Genomic DNA, 21220 nt, shown 5'->3' with positions numbered 1-21220 from the left:
TGAAAATTGACAACCACGTGCTAAACGCTCTAAAGTGAAATATGCCAAAAAAATAAATAAAGAAGAAGAAAATAAATAAAGTAGAAGAAGAAGAAAAAAATAAATAAAGGAGAAAAAGAAAAAGAAGTAGAAAATAAATAAAGTAGAAGAAGAAAAAGAAGAAATAAAGAAAAAAGTGCCAAAAAATGAAGTCTGCGTCAAAACAAGAAATAAATTTCGATGGAACTGTAAGTAATAAATATCCATCACTACTAATATTTTTAATTTCAGTTCTTATTTTTCTAATTGTTGTTATTTTAATAAATTACGTACTTTCATTGCAAGGATACTGTTTCCAAAAGCAAAAGATTAAGATTCGATGAGGAGGGAGAAATTGAAGCGCCGAAAAAACCAAAATTATTGCTAGAAAGTGATGAAGAGGATGAGGAATTTGTATTTCCAGAGGACAGTGAATTTAAATCCAAATCAAGAGCTAAGGTAAAATTTAATATTTATAATGCCTCTATTTTTATATTTTTGTCTACTAAATTTTTTCGCTGCTGTTGTTTATCAAATAAATCAAGTTGGCAAAACTTCAATCCTCAATTGGAACTGATGAACGATTTGCTGTGGACGAGCGTTTCTTGGAGGATGAAGACATTGAGGATGATCAGCAGAAGGAAGAGGAGGAAATTGATGAACATATCGATGAAAAAACAAAGCAATTGGAAATTTTAGGAAGTATTCTTGGAAAGCCAATAGCTGCTAAAAAGAGTCCTGAAAAGGATAAAAAGGCAAAAAGGTACGAAAAATGTTGCAATTCTTATTTCATTTTTTATTTATTTGACAATAAACAGGTCAGTTATAATTTATTTTCTTTTAATTTTTCTTTTTAATTCAATTACTTATATTGTATTTTTTTTTAATTTAATTATTAATTATAATTTATCAAAAATAAATTTTTCTAAAGTTTTTAACGTTCAAATGAAGAAAATTTTTTTAACAATTGCTATAAGAAAAGAAAAATAGTTTCATATTCATAAAAATATTCATATTAAAAAAGAAAAATAGTTAAAATTGAATATTTACTTAGTTAAGAATTAATTTCTGTAATATACAAAATAATTTCTTTATACAAAACAAAAGCAAATTAAAATAAGTAAAGAAATATCGTTCATTTAAACGTTGCAAACTATTTATCAAAACATTTGAAAATAATTGTATTCGTTTTGAAGAATTTTATCAACATTTTTTTCAATAATTAGATTCTTTCGAGAAAATGTAATTAAAAGTGTATTAAAAATAATTTAATTCTTGGCAAGATTTTTATTTATTTAAAATAAGTTTCCTATTCAATTACATATATTAAAATTATTCATAGAAAATTAAATTCTTTTAAATAATTTTATTAGAGATTTTGTAAATAATTGAGCTCCCGCGGGCAATAACTCGATCTGCGCTTGAACTGAAAAATCCAAGCCAGTCAAGCCGTCAAAAAATGAAAAAAAATAAAAGTCGGAATTTTTAATTTTAAAACATACTACCGTATAGAGCATAAAAATGCGCAACTTTTTTGTCTTTGAAATTTTTTTGTAGGACTTTTATTTTTAATAATAATGGAAAAAACTGAATTTTTTTTATTCTTTAATTTCAATGAATTTCAAAACATAAATCGACTTTTCTCAAACAAATCTGCATGAAATTAATTAAAAATTGATATACTTACGTATCAGGGTCTACTGAAGACGATAAAATGATTAAAACATTTTAAAAAATTAATTGTAAAATTATTTGTTAATGTAAATAAAGACCTGTCAGTAAATACGTTTTCTCAACTTTGAAGAGAAAAAGTATGCGGTGAACTTTCGAGTTGACAAAACTTCCAGTGAGACATTTGTTTATTAACATGTCAAGAAGTTTTTTGGAAATTTTTATTTAAATCGAATGAAAAATAAACAAGATACATAATGTTTAAAAAAATATGCGTCGCGCGGCGTTTTGACATTTTGACGCGAAAGCTTTACGATAGGAGGAAATTATTGGAAACTATTGCTACTTTCTGTTGATTTATTTAAAAAATAATTTTATGCATGTATTGTATTTAAAATAAAACCAATTCTATACATTTATATATGATAGGCAGCTTTTTACGTTTTTTGAATCTTATTTCCAACTTTTAACTCAATCCAAGGTTAAGATTGTTTTGATGCACTATATACTGTGCATTAATTTAAACATAGCAGGTCCTTGTATTTTTTCGAAGAAAATACAGTTTACTTTATTCCTGTCGTTAAGTTTTTTTAATAGTCCATGTGTTTTAAAATTGAAAATTAATTGTAAATTAATAAAAAAAATTTAAATAATGTTAGAAGTAGAGTGTGTGCAAGGTGCTTCAAGAAAACGACCAAAAAAGTAAAACAATCAGATTAAGAATACACTGAGAAAACAATTTATTTAATTCAATCAAATTTCTTTTAAATCAAACTTAAAATATTTTTGCTTTACAGTCAAATAAATGTAAGTTTAATTCAAACATATTTTTTGGTTCATTTATAAAAATAATATATTTAATTTATGGTTGATTTTAAATTATTTATAATCAACTTTTAAGTTTAAATCAAACATAAAATTTTTAAACGTAGGTATTTTTTGTTTAAACCAAAACAAAAAATATATTTGAATTAAACATAATTATTCAAACAAATATTATTTTTGAATCAAAGCAGTAGATATTTTCTATATATTAGGATTAAGCTTACAAACTAATTTAAATTAAACAAAATCAATTAAAATTATTTTTTTACTTGAATCGAGTATGTTTTCTCTATGTAACACTTTTATTTATTATTTAATGTTTTAATCTGGTTTGAAAAACCAAACAGTATTAACAAATTTTTAAGAACAAAAGAATTTAAGTTATGTATATATTTTAAAAAGTCAGATATATTAATAATAAAATTATTTTTTAAATAAATCAACAGAAAATAGCAATAGTTACCAATAATTTCCTCCTATCGTAAAGCTTTCGCGTCAAAATGTCAAAACGCCGCGCGACGCATATTTTTTTTAACATTATGTATCTTGTTTATTTTTCATTCGATTTAAATAAAAATTTCCAAAAAACTTCTTGACACATTAATAAACAAATGTCTCACTGGAAGTTTTGTCAACTCGAAAGTTCACCGCATACTTTTTCTCTTCAAAGTTGAGAAAACGTATTTACTGACAGGTCTTTATTTACATTAACAAATAATTTTACAATTAATTTTTTAAAATGTTTTAATCATTTTATCGTCTTCAGTAGACCCTGATACGTAAGTATATCAATTTTTAATTAATTTCATGCAGATTTGTTTGAGAAAAGTCGATTTATGTTTTGAAATTCATTGAAATTGAAGAATAAAAAAAATTCAGTTTTTTCCATTATTATTAAAAATAAAAGTCCTACAAAAAAATTTCAAAGACAAAAAAGTTGCGCATTTTTATGTTCTATACGGTAGTATGTTTTAAAATTAAAAATTCCGACTTTTATTTTTTTTCATTTTTTGACGGCTTGACTGGCTTGGATTTTTCAGTTCAAGCGCAGATCGAGTTATTGCCCGCGGGAGCTCAATTAAAATTTCTATGAAAAATTTCATTAAATTTTGTAAAAATAATGAAATTTTTTAAAATAATTTTAATTAAAAATTTTTAAAATATAATTGAATTTTATAAAGAATTTTCTTAAAAACTTTTGAGAACAATTGAATTGTTTAGAAAAATTTGATTACAATTTTGAAAAATAATTGAACCTGTTAGAGAAATTTTATTAAAATTGTATTGAAAATAATTGAATTTCTCAGAAGAATTTTATTATTTACAAAAATAATTGAATTCTTGCCAAGAATTTTACAATTCATAAAAATAATTGAATTCTTGCAAAGAATTTTACAATTTATAAAAATAATTGAATTGTTTCGAAGAATTTCATCATAATTGTCGAAAATAATTGAATTTAAATTGTATTGAAAACAATTGAATTCCTCCGAAACATTTTATTATTTATAAAAAAATTGAATTCCTTTGAAGAATTTTCTTTTTTATGAAAATAGTTGAATTCTTGTGGAGGATTTTACAATTCATAAAAATAATAATTAAATTTAATAATAAATTCTATTTTGATTTATATATATTTATATTTTTTTACATGATTATATGTTATATCTTCAGTTGAAGTGAAATAAAAAAATGCTTTTAGTATTGGAGGAATGATAAGATATGATCCCGCTGATGAACAACATCAGGAATATGAAATTTTACCCGAGAAAAAAGAGAAAGTCAAGAAGAAGAAAAAGAAAGAAATTGAAATTGTCGAGAAACCTGAAGTGCCAGAAGTTTCAAAAGAACGTTCTTATGTGATTACTGATTCGAAATTGTTAACATCAGTTTTTGGAAAGGAGGAAAAAATTAGTTTATTGCAAGCATTTGGAAAAGAAGCGCCAGAATCGGGTATTAATTTCAAAATAGTGCATTTTATTAGTTTATTTATTTATTTATTTATTTATTACAAATTAGTTAATTTAATAAATAACGTCGTTAATTATTCTTTTTTAATGATCCACAAATTTTAAACGTTTAAAGAAACGAAATAATTTTCATTAAAAATATTATCAAAAATTTCTCATTAGAGTAAAAATTAAAAACTTAAATTTAATATTTAAAAATATGAAAAATTTACTACCGTAAAGTGACTAAAAAATTAATATTTTTTTCAGATAACGAGAAAGTTGAAACATCTTGTGAATCTAGTTCAAAAAATAAAATATTTGGATTCAGTTCAAGCAGGGCTTTCAAGTACGACACTTCTGATGATGAAGATGTAACTGAAGATTCAAAGAAAACAGAAAGAAAATTTGAATCAGAAAAGATAGAATCTTCAAATTTCATTGGTAGCACTGATAGGTTTTTTTTCATCATTGACGATTCTCGATTTCAAGGTAAATTAATAAATTTCCTATTCTATTTTCTATTTTCTTTCTGTTGATTTTAATGAGGTTATTGATTTAAAATTAATAATTAAATTATTTTACTGTTTAAAATAATGATTTTATTTTTATCTATTTTATTTTTTATTCACTTTATTTGTTATTAATTTAAAATGATTAATCATTAAATTATTTTACTGTTTAAATTACCGTCTATTTCAGAATGTGAAGAATTTTTCAAGAAACCATCAGAACACAGTGAAAATTTGAAGACCCTTCGTCCAAAATTGAAGCAAACTATAAGGAAGAGAATTCGAACAAATTTGAAAAAGAATTCCACACAACGTAAAAGGTTAAGGAAAAAGTACTAATCTTCCAATAGAAAGGTAAATAAATTATAAACAATTGAACGAATTTATTTATTATTTAATTTTTTCGCTCAAATAGTCATTTTACGGTAGTAAATTTTGTAATATTGCCAAACTTCATTTATATGAATAAGTCCTCGGTCTATTTCTTTTTTACAAAATTAGAATCAACGTTTATGAATAAATTCATGAAAGTTGATTTTACATATTTCTGCGATAAAATTTATGCAATATTGTCAAAAATAAATCACGAGGCATTCCGCAGGACATTTGTTTGATATGAGTGTTGATTAAATTATAACTTTCTTCTTCATAAGCAGAGTAAATTGTTTGCAATCCCAATTCATTATACAAATCTTTCACTTTTGCGATTTTTTTCGAATCATTTTCGCCATAACATTCCTAGAATTCAAAAGGTTTTTTTTTTAAATTAAATTTAAAATAAGGTCTTTAATTACAAAATTAAATTTTAATTTTAGATAAAATTTGAAGTTCACAACATTTTCTGAAAAGGAAAAATCGAAACAGAACCTTTTTCAATTTAAATTCATGTCTAATTTTAAAGTGCAATTTTTCAAAAATTTTCACTGGTGAAGAAATTAATTGATACTTGAAGGGCAATTACTTAAAAAATAAAATATATTCTTCGCATTATTTTTGCCTTTTCATTTTCAATAACATTGCGGACTTCAGCCTCATATTAAAAATTAGTTTTTAAAGTTTTTCTTTTTATTTATTTATGATAAAATAATATTATTAATAGTACCTCTAAAATTTTTCGTTGTGCCGGCGTGACTCGTTCCAGGGCAACAACGACTAACCAGGTACATTTTCCTTCTTCAACATCGGTTCCAATTTTTCCCGTGACACTTGAATCTCCGAAAGAATCTAAATAATCGTCCTGAATTTGAAAGAATATTCCTATCTCCAAAAGTATATTTGTCGCTTGTTTAAACTTTTCACTATCTTTAATTCCAGCCTGTAAAGTAGAAAATTTAGTTTTGAATTAATATTTAAGAAAAAAAAAATTCCTAATTTTTTGTTCAGATGGGAAAAACTTACGAGGTGCATTGCTAATACTACTGGCAAAACACATGTATAATACGCAGTTTTGTATTTTATAATACTCTTATATCGGTCCATTGTAAAAATATTTAAATTCGGTTTCTTCCCATTATTCGTTGACAATAAATCCAATGATTGTCCCACTGCTGTCAAATAGATATTCTAAACAAATTTTACTTCTATTAATTACTATAATTATACTCGAGGAGTTTCTTAATTATGCAAATTTCAAATCTTTGTTTTTTTAAATATCAATTTCAGTTTTTGAATGATTTCAGAATCAAAATTCCAAATAATTCACTTCTTAACTAATTATTATTATTATTATTATTATTATTATTATTATTATTATTATTATTATTATTATTATTATTATTATTATTATTATTATTATTATTATTCATGTTTTTCTAAAAACAGTTCCACTATTTTCATAAATAGTAAAATTCTTTGGAAGAATTCAATTATTTTCATAGATAATAACATTTTTAGCAAGGATTAAATTATTTTTATTAACAATAAAATTTTTTGCAAGAATTCAATTATTTTCATAAATAATAAAATCCTTCACTGGAATTAAATTATTTTCTGTACAATTTTAACAAAATTATTGGAAAAAATTCAATTATTTTTAAAAATTATAATAAAATAGTTCCAGACAATTTAATTAATTTCGAAAATTTTAATAAGCATCTTTGAGATGATTAAATTATTTTCAAAACATTTAATAAAATTCTTGGAAGAATTCAATTATTTTCATAAATAATAAAATTCCTCGAAGGAATTCAATTATTTACAATACAATTTGAATAAAATTTCTCGAAAGAATTTAATTATTTTCGAAATTTTTTATAGAATTCATTTATAAGAATTTAATTATTTACACCGACATTTTCATTAAATTTCTTTCAGTGTAATTCAATTATTTTAAACTTAATTTTCATAAAATTTGTTGATAGAATTGAATTATTTTAAAAATTTTATATAGAATTCATTTATTAGAATTTAATTATATTCAAAAATTTTCATTAAATTCTTTAAAAGAATTCAATTAATTTCCATATAATTTTGATTAAATTCCTCGAAAGAATTTGAATTATTTTTAAAGATTTTAATAAAATTCTTCGCCGAAATTCAATTATTTTGAAAAATTTTTGTAATTTTTCAATTTTAATTGATATTAATATTAATATCAATTAATCAGTTAATTAATTTGGTGACCACTATTTTTTGAAATTTTTCATTTTGCAAGTAAAATTAAATTTTGAACAATTTAAATCGAATTCTCTGTATTTTTCTCTTAATAATGTTCGAAAAATGTACGATTGTTTACTCCGCGATTATCAAATCTTATCATATTTTGCCCTTCTTCTTTTAAATTCATATGAATATTAAATATAGAATTAATATAAATATTCAGACAAAATTTAAACCAAATGAGTCGAATAGTTTTTTTCCTAGAGCAAGAAAAGAAAAGAATATAATTTCTAAATTTTTCATGTGAAAATATTTTTTTTAAAAACTTATTCTCTGAATAAGTAAGTAAATAATAAATAAGAATGTAAATAATTTTGAATTATTAAAAATTTGAATTTTTAAGAACGAAAAACAAAAGTTCTATTAAATTTCTGATAATTAATTTTTTAATTAATTATTTTATAATACTAAATAAATCAACTATTAATTGAAAAAATTTTTTTAGTTCAGCGGATAATTACCTCGTGAAATGTATCAACAAGATCGAGATAGCAAGATTTTTCTCGGAAATGAATTTGAAGAAGTTGATAGATCATTTGCTCAACTAAAATTCCATCATTAACGGCTGCAAGTCCGATATCGTTGTGAAGATACCAACAAGGTTGTCCTCGACGAATTTTCGAATGATCCATAATATCATCCTCCATCAGGAAAAATGCTTGCAGCTATAAATAAAAAGATTTCAATATAAGGTAACACTTTAGATGCTATATTAAATTTTTTTTTTTTCCTTTATTTTTTACTGTACTTTATAATGCATAAAGTATTTTATTTCCATTGTCAAAATTAGAATTTTTTTATTGTTACCATTTCATTGCACCATCCTAAAATTCGTGCTAAACGAATATTTCCATCGGTTACTTGATCAGGAGGAGCGAGTTGTTTATATGCATAAACTAAATCTGTAGCACGAGTCATCTTACCCTTTGGAACATTATATTGCAACATCTAGAAAATTTATGCCATTTAAATTAGAAATTATATTCAACTAGAATTTCTCTGGAAAATTATGTTATTTATTAAAAGAAATTTTGTCTTATTTAGAAATTGTAAAATAACTAAAATTATTTTTTTATTTCTAAAATGATGGAAATTAATTTTTTATTTTTAAAATAACTGAAATTATTTTTTTATTTCTAAAATAACTGAAATTACTTTTGTAATTCTAAAATAACTAAAATTACTTTCGTAATTCTAAGAACAACTAAAATTACTTTCGAAATTTTAAGAAAACTGGAATTATTTTCGTAATTATAATATTGTGGTATTTCTCGTATTTGTTACATACCTTTTCGAGCCACTTGGTGATATCAGGAGCATCTGCAAAACGACTGTCTTTAGTAAGATCTCTGACTACATCCGGCCACATTGCCATTAATTCCCGACTTTCATCTTTATTGATAACCGAAGTAATTTGAGGCGCATTAGAATCCTTTTGAATATTGACTGACCTGAAAAATGTTTTATAATTATACAACACTTTCTTTTGGTTTCTAATTAGAGCTGACATTGCACACAACATATTATCTGCAAGTATAATCGTACTTATCGTTCATTTTTTTTTTAAACGAGAAAAAAAATTGTACTCTCGAACTGATAGATTCCAAAGAACTACTAAATATATTTGTCAAGTCGAAGTTGCTTTTATGACAAAAGTACTTTAAAATTATAATAAGAATGAAGAAGGTCATGATGTCCCTCTGCTACAGAAGGTTTATTGCATAAATATTCTTTCAAAAGATACATAATTTATGTTTTTTACATTTTTTGTTCGTATTGAAATTATATTTCCTTTTATTCTAATCATTATTTATGATTAGATCAAATAGCAATATATATATGTAATTAATCAAAATTAATTTATTCGAATTAATTATGTTTGATTATGAATCAATATATTATAATAAGTCTCTGAATAGATTAAAATTTAATATTTATTAGTTTTCAAAATTTTGTTTTTTCTGGGAAAATTTACAAAAATGAGTAACGACTATTATTAGACGAATTATTATTTTTTCTCACGACAATGGAGAATTTAAAATATTTTTAATATAATTCGAACCAAAGTCGAAAAGTATTTATTTCTCCAATTGATGGTGAAAATTGGTGAAGAAATGAATAATTATCAATCAAATATAATAATAATTATATAATTATAATTTATTTATTTCTACGATAAATTGAATTCAATATTGTTAAAAGTAAATTTTGTAATAGTTGAGGGGATTTTTGTTTTATTTGATTAATTATTAAATTATATTTTTTTTCTTCGTAATCGTTGTAAATTGTTTGCAATTTCAATTCATGATATAATTCCTTCACTCTTGCTGATTTTTCTCCATCATTTTCTCCATAACATTCCTGGAATTAGAAAGGATATTTTTTTATAGTTTCTTCAAAATTTTCCATTTTTAGGGTTCTTGTAGATGAAGTGCATTAATTAATTATTAATTTATATATGGAACCCTATTTATTAGTTTTGCTTTTTGGCAAAATTTCTTTTCTTGCTCTAGGAAGAAAAACTATACGACTTATTCGGTTTAAATTTTCGTATGAATATTTATATTAATTTTATATTAATATTTATATGAATTTAAAAAAAGAAAGGCAAAATATGATTAGATTTGATTTCCACCAAGTTTTTTTAAGATTTGCATAAAAAAATAATTATTTCTCAAACTCGGTCATTTAAACAAATTTTTTCTGTAACTTTATAATAAGTTGTACTTTTTGTCGAAAATACAGAGAATTCGATTTAAATTGATCAAAATGTAATTTTTCTTGAAAAATGAAAAATTTCAAAAAATAGTTCAAAATAATTGAATTTCGGCGGAGAATATTATTAAAATCTTTAAAAATAATTCAAATTCTTTCCTGAAATCAAATTAAAATTGTATGGAAAATAATTTAATTCTCATAAAGTGTTTTATCAAAACTTTTTGGAAATAATTGAATTTCTGCGAAAAGTGTTATGAGCATTTTTTAAAAATAATTGAATTTCTATACGAAGAATGTTATTATTTATAAAAATAATTGAATTCTTCCGTAGAATTTTATTAAAATTGTATAAACAATAATTGACTTATTGCAACGAATTTTATTATTTATGTAAATAGTTGAATTTTTTAAAAGTATTTTTTATTTAATATTTTAGAAATTAGTTGAATTGTTTTCAATTGTTTCGAAGAATTTTCTCAAAATTTTTGAAAATAGTAAACGATAATAATTAATTATTAAATTAGTTAATAATCGAAATTATCTTTAATTATGAATTTAAAATTATTCCAAAAATTTGAAATTAATATTTAAAAACTAAGTTATAAATTTTTTGTTGTAAAAAATATTTAAATTTAAAAAAATTCTTTTTTTAAAATTTTGTTTGCTATTTAATATTTCAATTTAAAATTTAAATACTTTTAGAATTTATAACTTAAAAAGTTCTTACTTTTTAAGTTATAAATGTAGAAATGAAAATTTAAATATTTTACTTCTAAAATTTTTCGTTGCTCCGGAGTGACTCTTTCCAATGCTGAAACAATTAACCAGTTACATTTTCCTTCTTGAATATCAGTTCCAACTTTTCCTGTTATATCCTGATCTCCATAACAATCTAAATAGTCATCTTGGACTTGATAAAAAATACCTATTTCACAAAGTACATTTTTCGCCTCTCTAAACATTTCATCGTCTTTGATTTCAGCCTGAAAGTTTGAAAAATTAACTTTTAATTGTAATTTTTTTTCTTTCTATTGCAATTTTAATTACTTTATTTATTTATTATTTACTTATTTACTTTTGTCGAACGAAGCGAAATAATTTACATTTTTGTGAAACGAATAAATAAATTTTCTATTTTTGTGAAACGAATAAATTAATATTTTATTTTTTAGACAGATTACGAAACTTACGACATTCATGGCTAACATTACCGAAGGTAGAAATGTACTGTAACCACTCTTGTATTTTACTATAGTGTTATAGTGGTCCATTGTAAAAAAATTAAAATTGCGTTTTTTTCCACAATTCGTCGACAATAGATCTAAGCTTTGACCAATTAGGATCTTATAAATAATCTAAAAAGTTTTTGCTTTGATTATTATTTACAATTTAATTTGAATTCTGATTAGAAGAGTTCATGATTATATTGGAATAGATGTGAATAATTATATGTAGACTTTTAATTACTTTGTGAAATGTTTCAAGAAGATCCAGATAGTATGATTTTTCTCTGAAATGCATATGAAGTAGTTTAAAGATCATTTGTTCTAATAATTGTCCATCATTTATGGCTGAAAGTCCAACATTGTCCTGAAGATACCAACAGGGTTGTCCTCTTCTGGTTAATGAGCGATCCATAATATCGTCCTCTAACAATGTATATCCATGCATCTGTTTTAAAACAGAAATTTATTTTCTAGTAATTTATATTTTGCTTCCTCATTGCGAAAGAATTGTTTGGATTTCGATTAATTTTCCTGACTTCTATACATTTTATATTTTCTATAATATTTGCATCTTTTGTCTATTTCTCAAATTTCGTCATTTTGTATTTAATTCACTTACCTATTTCGTAACTGGATATTATTATTATTATTATTATTATTATATATATAATTGTCAAATTATTTTGTAAATGTACATACTATTTCACAGCACCATCCTAAAATTCGTGCCAATCGAATATTTTCGTCAGTTAATTGTTCAACGGGGACAAGTTCTTTGTATGCATTAATAAGACTTATTCCACGACCCATTTTACCATTTGGAATATTATATTGCAATAACTGAAAAAAATATTCCATCTTTATTACAAAAATAATTGTTAATCGCAAATAAGTTACAGGGTTGCCACAGGTCAAGGAATTCAGGGAAAAGTCAGGGATTTTTAATAAAAGTACTGGAAAAAATTATATGTTTAGAATTTATAAGAAAATTCTTAATTTCAGTTTTTTTTTGTTTGCCTTATAAACTATATGAAAAAAATTCAATTATGTACAAAAATTTTAAAAAAATTCTCGTAAAAATTTCAATTATCTTTATAAATAATAAAATTCTTCTCCAAAATTCAATTATTTTCAAAAAAAATTTAATAAAATCCTTGGAAAAATTTCAATTATTTTCAAAAATTTTTCACATTTCAATTATTTTTAATATCTACTTATTTTAATAAAATTTTACCAAAGAATTCAATTATTTAAACAAAATTTTAATAAAAATTTCACAAAAATTCAATTACTTGCCAATTTTTTACAAATTTTTTCGCACTAATTTAATTATTTTAAATTTTTTAATGCATTTTCTCGAAAGAATTTAAATATATTTAGAGAATTGAAAAAAATAATTCTGAGAAATTCAATTATTTCGAAAAATTTAAATCAAATTCTTTTAAAAATTCTATTATTTAAAAAAAATTTTGAAAAAATTCTTTACAAGATTTAGTTAATAAAATTGCTATTTTAATAAAAATTTTCCTATACAATTCAAATATTTTCCATACTATTCTTCTTAAGAATTCAATTATTTACACAAATAAATACACTTTTTTATGGGAATTCAATTATTTAAAAAAAATTTGAAAATAATAAAATTTTTCTCGAGAATTCAATTATTTTTAAAAATTTTGATAAAATGTATTATAAATTTAACAATTTTTAGAATTTTTAGAATAATTATTTTCGTAAAATATATATCATTCTTCCAAGGAATACAATTATTGCCAAAAATGTTTGTAAAAATCTTCGAAACAGTTCATTTATTTTTGTAGTAAATAAAATTCTTCGAAACAATTGAATTATTTAAGAAATTTTAATAAAATTCTTCCCAAAAATTCAATTCTTTTCAAAAATAAAATTTTTTACAGGAATTCAATTATTTGAAAAAAATTTAATAAAATTCTTTGTCAGATTTCAATTTTTTTTTAATTGTTTAATGTAATTTCTCGGTGGAATTTAATTATTTTCAAAAAGTTTTAAAAAATTCTGAGAAATTTAATTATTTAAAAAAATTTGAATAAAATTCTTTACAAGAAATTAATTATTTCACAAATTAAATTCTTCACAGGAATTCAATTCTTTAAAAAATTTTTCATAAAATTCGTTGCATGATTTCAATTATTTTCATATATAACAAAATTTATCGCAGAATTTCAATTATTTAAAAAAATTTGAATAAAATTCTTCACAAGAAATTAATTATTTCACAAATAAAATTCTTCACAGGAATTCAATTATTTTCACAAATAAAATTCTTCACAGGAATTCAATTCTTTAAAAAAAATTTTAATAAAATTCGTTGCATGATTTCAATTATTTTCATAAATAACAAAACTTATCGCAGAATTTAAATTATTTTTTATACAATTTTAAATAAAATGATAGAAAATTTCATTTATTCTTAAATTTTTTTTTTTAATTCGCCCGAAAGAATTCAATTATTTTTAAAAATTTTAATAAAATTTTGCATACAAAATCAATTTTAAGAAATATGTATTCAATTGTTTAATAAATTATTTATTTTTGTATTTAAATAATAATTGATTTCTCAAAAAAGTTTCTAATAAAAATTGATTAAAAAATGAATTTCACTTAAAAATTTTAAATTATAATTGAATATTAAAATCATTATAGCGTGAATTTTTAGAAATAATTGAACTTTGAAAAGAGTCTTCGAATAATTTTACTTTTGAAGTAATTTATAAATAAATGTAATAGAACATTTTTTGGAGTGAATTAGAATATTCTTCAGGATCAGGGAAAAGGTGAAAATTTTGTCTGAAAATCAGGGAAAAACAAAATTAAATTTTTGTGACAAAACCTGAAGTAGAATATTTTCTATACTGATAGAAAATATTTAGACAAAAATGAAGAGAGTAAACCTTAGAAAATCTTGTGGTTACTTCAGGAATATTTAAATCACCATCGAACTTTGTTAGATCTTTGACAACATTTGGCCATAGAGCCATTAATTCTTGTCTTTCATCTTTATTCGTAATTATATTTTTTTGAGGCGCATTGTGTAAGACGCGAATACTGAAGAGTCTGAAAAGGCACAGTCGGAAAAAATTGTCAGCAGATTTATTTTACAAAATCCGTTAAGAATCACTTAAAAATCGAAAATTGTTTTCAATAATTATTTGATTAATTGTTTGAGTATTAAATTATTTTAATAAATTTACCGTTTGTGGCAAAGAGTCATCATAGACTTCCTCATTCTTATATGCAGCATTTTAATATGTTGCTTAGTAAACTATATATGAGAGATAAGTTCAGTAGCACTTTGACAACTATCTGTTAAAAATTACAATTTGTTTTTGAAGAGAGAAAATTCTGAAATTATGATAAGATAATTTAATAGCCAAGTTGTAAAATTTTTTTATTATTTCAAATATATGTACATATATTATTTTATGCATCTATTTTTTGCAAGGTCCATGCACTACGAAACGAATTGAATTATTAAGAATCATTTTTTTTTCTTCACTAATTTTTCCGGGTATTTTTTATTGGACAAAATGATTTTATTTCTACAAAAAAAAAAATATTGTAATTTTGTTTATTTCGACGATATACTCTATTTACTATTGTAAAATGAAAATTATAAAATATTTTCGAAGATTTTTTATGAATATTTTTTGCTGAAGAATATTTAAATTTTTAAAAATCCCAACATAAAAAAATTATTCAAAGAAGTTTAAATATTTGTCTGAATAGACCTTTTGCTGTAGAGGTTTATCATGGACTTTTTTTTATTTCTCAATAACAATATTGTTGACAAACTCATTCTTTTATTTGGGAAAAAAAACATTACATATTCCCGTTTCTTAATATTTTTGTAGAATTTATTTTTGTTTCAATTTTCATAAGGAAATAATTTATATTATTTCTATTTCTTAGTTACAATTGTTTAAATAAAATTCAAAGTTTTTTAAAAATAAAGGAACAAAATTTTTATCAATTCTATTTATCAATTACAAATTTTAATTCAAAATTAAAATTTTTCAATTTTTAGAAAATAAAGGAACAAATTTTACTCAAAAAAAAAAAAATGTTCTGTTACATTTATTTACGAATTACTTTAATTGTAAAATTATTCAAAAACATCAATAACTTCTTTTCTAAATAAATATTTAATTATTATTTTTTCGTAGGAATTAAAATTCTTCAAAACATTCAAATTCAAACCTTTTTGAAATTAAACAACTTAAAAAATATATTGTTATAAAACATGAATATATTGATTGCTCTGAGTCGAAGACACGGAGTGATCGATTTCTTCATTTTTTATAATAATCAAAGATGTTTGAGAGATAAAATAATTATTTTACATTATAAAAATATTGTTACTTTAACTTCTTGAAAATTATTTTAATATTCAATTATCATCTAAAATTTTAATTAACATTCATTTTGAAATCAATTTTTATTAGAAAATTTTTTGAGAATTCAATTATTATTTAAATACAAAAATAAATAATTTATTAAATAATTGAATATTTCTTAAAATTGGATTTTTACGGAGAATTTTATCAAAATTTTTAAAAATCATTGAATTCTTTCGGGCGAATTAAAAAAAAAAAATTTTAAGAATAAATCCAATTTTCTATCATTTTATTTAAAATTGTGTAAAAAATAATTGAAATTCTACGATAAGTTTTGTTATTTACGAAAATAATTGAAATCATGCAACGAATTTTATTAAAATTTTTTTTAAAGAATTGAATTCCTGCGAAGAATTTTATTTGTGAAAATAATTGAATTCCTGTGAAGAATTTCATTTGTGAAAATAATTAATTTCATGTGAAGAATTTTATTCCAATCATTTTAAATAATTGAAATACAGCGATAAGTTTTGTTATTTATGAAAATAATTGAAATCATGCAACGAATTTTATTAAATTTTTTTTAAAGAATTGAATTCCTGTGAAGAATTTTATTTTTAAAAAGAATTAAATGTTTAGGGAGAATTTTATTAAAATTTCTTAAATAATTCAATTGTCTCGAAGAATTTTATTTTCTACAAAAATAATTGAACTGTTTCGAAGATTTTTACAAACATTTTTGACAATAATTGTATTCCTAAGAAGAATGATATATATTTTACGAAAATAATTTTATTCTGCGATGAGTTTTATTATTTATGAAAATAATTGAATTATTGAGAAGAAACTTATAAAAAAATTTGTAAATACATTTAATTCCTATGGAATTTTTATTATTTATGTAAATAATTAAATGTTTGCGTACAATTTTATTAGAATTTTTTATTTAATTAATTGATTTCTTTTGGGTAGTTTTATTAAAATTATAGTAGAAATATTAAAAATTATTAAAATGAGGAAAATTTTTGAAAATAATTGAATTTTTTGAAAAAAATGTTCAAATATTAGCAAATTGTTAAATCAAAAAAGTTATAAATAGTAAATAAATAATAATTATAATGTCTAAACTTTGCAATTGATTTGATTGTAAAAAAATTTAATTCAATTCAATTGTAAGACTGGAAATATAAATTGATGTTAGTTTTATCGATTCCTACGATATTCTCTATTCAATATTGTAAGAAGAAAATCCTGTAATATTTTCGGGGATTTTTGTTGAATATTCGTTTTGAGGCGTTTGTAATTCTCGTTTTGATAATCGTTGTAAACGGTTATCAAGTCCAATTCATTATATAATTTCTTCACTCTTGCTACTTTTTTAGAATCATTTTCTCCATAACATTCCTAAAATAAAAAATATACTTTTATTTTAAATTGTAGAGAAAAATTTTTGTTTAACACTTTTTCTATTTTCTCTTCTATATTTTCTCTCTCTATTTCTTTTCTATATTAATTATTTTTTCTGTATTTCTTTTGTAATTTTTTTATATTTCCTATATTTTTTCTACTTTTTTTATATATATTTTCCTTCTACTTCTTTTCTTCGTCAAGTATTACCTCTAAAATTTTTCTTTGCTGTGAATTGACTAGTTGCAAGGCAGTAGTACTCAGCCAGGTGCATTTTCCTTCTTGAATGTCGGTTCCAATTTTTCCCGTTTCTTCCGGATTTCCAAAACAATCCAAAAAATCGTTCTGATTTTGAAAAAAATTACCAATTTCAATGAGTAATTTATCGACTTGTCTGAACTCATCATTATCTTTAATTCCAGCCTATAAGAAAGAAAATTTTTTTATGACTTTATTTTTTTTTAATCGAAATAAATAAATTCTGATTTTGTAGAAAAGAGGAAAAATGGAGTAAAACTTACGAAATTCTTAGCTACAGTTGTCGGCAAAATAAATGAGCAATAAGATGTCTTATATTTTATCATAGTATTATATCGGTCCATCGTAAAAAGATTCAGGTTTGGTTTCTTTCCAAAATTCGCCCAAAACAAGTCTAAATATTCACCAGCTGTAGTCTTGTAGATAGTCTATAAATATTTTATTTCGGTTATTGACTATATATTAATTATTAAAACAATTATTAAATTATTAATAATTAAACATAATTATTAAAACAATAAATAATAGTACATTTCGGAGAGGATAATTACATTGTGAAATATATCAACGAGATCAGGATAGCAAGGTTTTTCTCTGAAATGCATTTTTAGTAGACGATAAATCATTTGCTCTACTAAAAATCCATGTTTAATGGCTGCAAGTCCAATATCGTCCTGAAGATACCAGCACGGTTGTCCTCGACGAGATATCGAACGGTCCATAATATCATCTTCTATTATAATAAATGCTTGCAACTGTAAACATTTTTTTTTCATTATTACATAAAATTCGTTGAAGGACTTTTAATTCTAGGAATTTGATCTTATTAAATAAACATCTATTCGTGGAAATTTTTAAATAAATAAATTAACTAAAATTGGAAATTTTTCTAATATTCTGGACATTCAAATGAAAAAATAATTTTTTTCTATTTAAATATTTTCAAAAATTTACTAAATCCACTGAAAAACAATTTAAATTAGAAATTAAACATTTGTCCTTCAGTTCAGTTACTTAAAAAATTTGCTTTTTGAAATTTAATGAAAATTCTTCATTTAATTTAAAAAATATAATTTTTCCAACAGTTTTTCTTTAAATTTAATTATTCGAACAATTCGTATAGAAATCGCCAAGATATTTCAAACAGCAACTTGAATGTAAGATATTTTTGATTAAATAATTGAACTATCCTGGTATGAAGTTTATTTTAAATTTTAAATTTTAATTTTAAAATTTAAAATTTTTTTTAAATTCAATTATTTTCCAAATTTTTAATTAGAATTCTTAAAAAATACAATTATATTTCAAAATAATTTTGTAAAGTAAACAAATGAAATTCATTAAAATATAAAATTTATTTCAATGAAATTTGACAAAATTTCCAATTGTTTCAATTTTCTAAAATTATTTTCGAAAATACAATTATTTTTAAAAAAAATTTAATTTGTACATACATTTTTTTTTCAAGAAACAATTTTTCGTAATTTCTGAATTAAATTATTCAAAACTTTAGTACTTTTTGTTATATAACAATTTTAAAAATTATTCTTATTTATTTTTCCACAGGAATTAAAATTTCAAATTATTTTAATGAGAAACCTCATGAAATTGAATTATTTCTAAAAATTGCAACTGTAATTCTTCGAAAAATTCAATAATTTTTTTTAGAATTTTTGAATAAAATTATTGAAAAACTTTAAGAACTTTTAAAGAAAAAAATGTAATTAATAATTTAGAAAAATAAAAATTGAAATATTTTTATACTTTTCCTTCCCTTAAATTTTCAAAGAATTTATTTAAAAAAAAATTTTTTTGAATTTAATTAATTCCTAAAATTTCTGTTTCAACGCCTTAAATATTCAATTATTTTCTAAAATTTTTAAATCTAATTTTTATAATTCAATTCCTATCAGAATTCAAATTTATTTAAATAGAATAATTTTTGTAAATTCATAAAATAATGTATTTTCAAAAATACAATTATATTAAAATAGAAAATGTTTAAAGATGAAAAAATGAAATTCTTTAAAATATAAAATTTTACAAAATTTCCAATTGTTTCAATTTTTTAAAATTATTTTCGGGAATTAAAGAATATCTTCAAAAAATTTTAATTACTATTTTTCAAGAACCTAATTTTTTCAGAATTCCTAAATTAAATCTTTCAAATTTCAATCATTTTTGTAAAATAAATATTTAAATACTAATTGTTCTTTATTGGCTCAAAATTACGAAATACTTTCAATATAAAACCATTGGAAAATTTTTTTATGGAAATTTAAACTGCAAGTCTTCCAAAATTCATGAAATTTTATTAAGATTTTGTTGAAAATAATTGAATTTTTGAAAAACATTAATTTATAAATTTTACTATTTATAAATGAAAATATTTGAATTCAATTTTCGTTACCAATTCATTGCACCATCCTAAAATTCGTGCTAATCGAATATTTTTCTCATTTAATTCATCAGGAGGAGCAAGATGTTGATAAGCAATAACTAAATCTCTAGCACGAGTCATTTTTCCCTTTGGAACATTATACTGCAATATCTGAAAAAAATATTCTAATAATTTTTTTTTAATTGACATTTGAAGGAAATTAAATTTAATTTTGAAGAAATTTTAATTAAAATTAAGAGAATACATTTGTCAACAAATTTGTAATCTGAGGAGTATTCGGATCATGATTATCTGTTAAATCTCTAACTACACTTGGCCATAAATTCAACATTTCTTGTTTTTCATCCTTACTGCTAATCCATCTCCTCTGAGGAATATTTCGCTCCATATGAATATTGAAAAGCCTGGAAAATATTTTTCTCTATTAGTTCAAAAAATCATAACAAAAATTCAATGAAAAAAAAACTAAATATCAAAGAAGTCTTCTTAACCTTTTATTGTAGAGATTTATCACTGTTTTTCTCATTCTTGAGATAAATTTTTAATCTATTTTACTTTATAAACTTCTAAATATAGGAGGAATTAATTCAACAGTTGTTTAGCAACTGACGATTGAAAGTTTTAATTTTTATTTCAAAAAGTGAAATATGTAAAATTATTGGGAGCATTAAGAAAGTAATAAAATCCTTTCAGCATCATGTAGTTTTAAACATATGTGCATATATTTGCTTTTATATATTTTCTGCAAGGCCTGTTCTGAACTGTCAACATAAACTTTAATTTTTTTTTATAATTATGTATAGATTATTTGAAAATAGTGTCAATCAATTTTTCTAAAAATTATTTCTACAAATTCCACATACATATAGAAAATAATCAAGATTATATTCTAAATTAAAATTAAAATTAAAATGTTTCGAAGAATTTATATTTTTTAAAAATATTTTTTATTTCGATATATTTTTATATCTTTACAATGATGAACAAATGTATTCACAATACATTTTTTAGTATTTTAATAATTCGATTTCTTACAAATATTTCCTGATTTTAAGCAACTCTGTTGACAACATTTTATATCCATTTAATAAGTTATTATAAAACATCAAAATTCTGAAAATTCGTTTTTAAAAATTCAACGAAAATTAGTTAATTTTAAGAAAATATCACATTTATAAATTTTTAAATAGAAAAATATTTTCCA

The 21220-nt window shown here is 21.7% G+C and overlaps 3 protein-coding genes across 6 annotated transcripts; 1 reads left to right on the top strand and 2 right to left on the bottom strand.

Moving 5' to 3' along the window:
• Positions 1 to 155: 155 nt before the first annotated feature.
• On the top strand, positions 156 to 8215 carry LOC122509343 (nucleolar protein 8-like). The gene is made up of 7 exons (XM_043623330.1): positions 156 to 227; positions 325 to 477; positions 564 to 781; positions 4217 to 4467; positions 4734 to 4955; positions 5166 to 5329; positions 8079 to 8215. The coding sequence occupies exons 1-6, from the start codon at positions 186 to 188 to the stop codon at positions 5312 to 5314; spliced, it is 1035 nt and encodes a 344-aa protein (XP_043479265.1). The 5' UTR covers positions 156 to 185; the 3' UTR covers positions 5315 to 5329; positions 8079 to 8215.
• On the bottom strand, positions 5349 to 9320 carry LOC122509342 (farnesyl pyrophosphate synthase-like). Of its 2 annotated transcripts, XM_043623329.1 has the most exons (7): positions 9179 to 9320; positions 8922 to 9084; positions 8441 to 8581; positions 8095 to 8298; positions 6374 to 6538; positions 6078 to 6290; positions 5349 to 5713 (listed from the first exon to the last, which is right to left on the bottom strand). In XM_043623329.1, exons 1-7 carry the CDS (start codon positions 9187 to 9189, stop codon positions 5513 to 5515), a joined length of 1098 nt encoding a protein of 365 aa, XP_043479264.1. In that variant the 5' UTR covers positions 9190 to 9320; the 3' UTR covers positions 5349 to 5512. The 2 variants fall into 2 exon arrangements, with proteins under 2 accessions (XP_043479264.1, XP_043479263.1); XM_043623328.1 differs by lacking the exon at positions 9179 to 9320 and having other exon boundaries at positions 8922 to 9169.
• Positions 9321 to 9482: 162 nt separating this feature from the next.
• On the bottom strand, positions 9483 to 20613 carry LOC122509340 (farnesyl pyrophosphate synthase-like). Of its 3 annotated transcripts, none has more exons than XM_043623326.1 (7): positions 20508 to 20613; positions 20261 to 20420; positions 20026 to 20166; positions 18167 to 18370; positions 17879 to 18043; positions 17568 to 17780; positions 9483 to 9994 (listed from the first exon to the last, which is right to left on the bottom strand). In XM_043623326.1, the coding sequence occupies exons 1-7, from the start codon at positions 20540 to 20542 to the stop codon at positions 9794 to 9796; spliced, it is 1119 nt and encodes a 372-aa protein (XP_043479261.1). In that variant the 5' UTR covers positions 20543 to 20613; the 3' UTR covers positions 9483 to 9793. The 3 variants fall into 3 exon arrangements, with proteins under 3 accessions (XP_043479261.1, XP_043479259.1, XP_043479260.1); XM_043623324.1 differs by lacking the exons at positions 17568 to 17780; positions 17879 to 18043; positions 18167 to 18370; ... (1 more) ...; positions 20261 to 20420; positions 20508 to 20613 and adding exons at positions 11122 to 11334; positions 11542 to 11706; positions 11819 to 12022; ... (1 more) ...; positions 14508 to 14670; positions 14808 to 14992 and having other exon boundaries at positions 9491 to 9994; XM_043623325.1 differs by lacking the exon at positions 9483 to 9994 and adding an exon at positions 17106 to 17354.
• Positions 20614 to 21220: the final 607 nt, after the last annotated feature.

This window comes from Leptopilina heterotoma, unplaced genomic scaffold (assembly GCF_015476425.1).
Source record: "Leptopilina heterotoma isolate Lh14 unplaced genomic scaffold, ASM1547642v1 Lhet_60, whole genome shotgun sequence".
Lineage (NCBI taxonomy): Eukaryota > Metazoa > Arthropoda > Insecta > Hymenoptera > Figitidae > Leptopilina > Leptopilina heterotoma.
The sequence above is the reverse complement of the archived record's forward strand: the minus strand, read 5'-3'. Positions and strand labels throughout refer to the sequence as shown.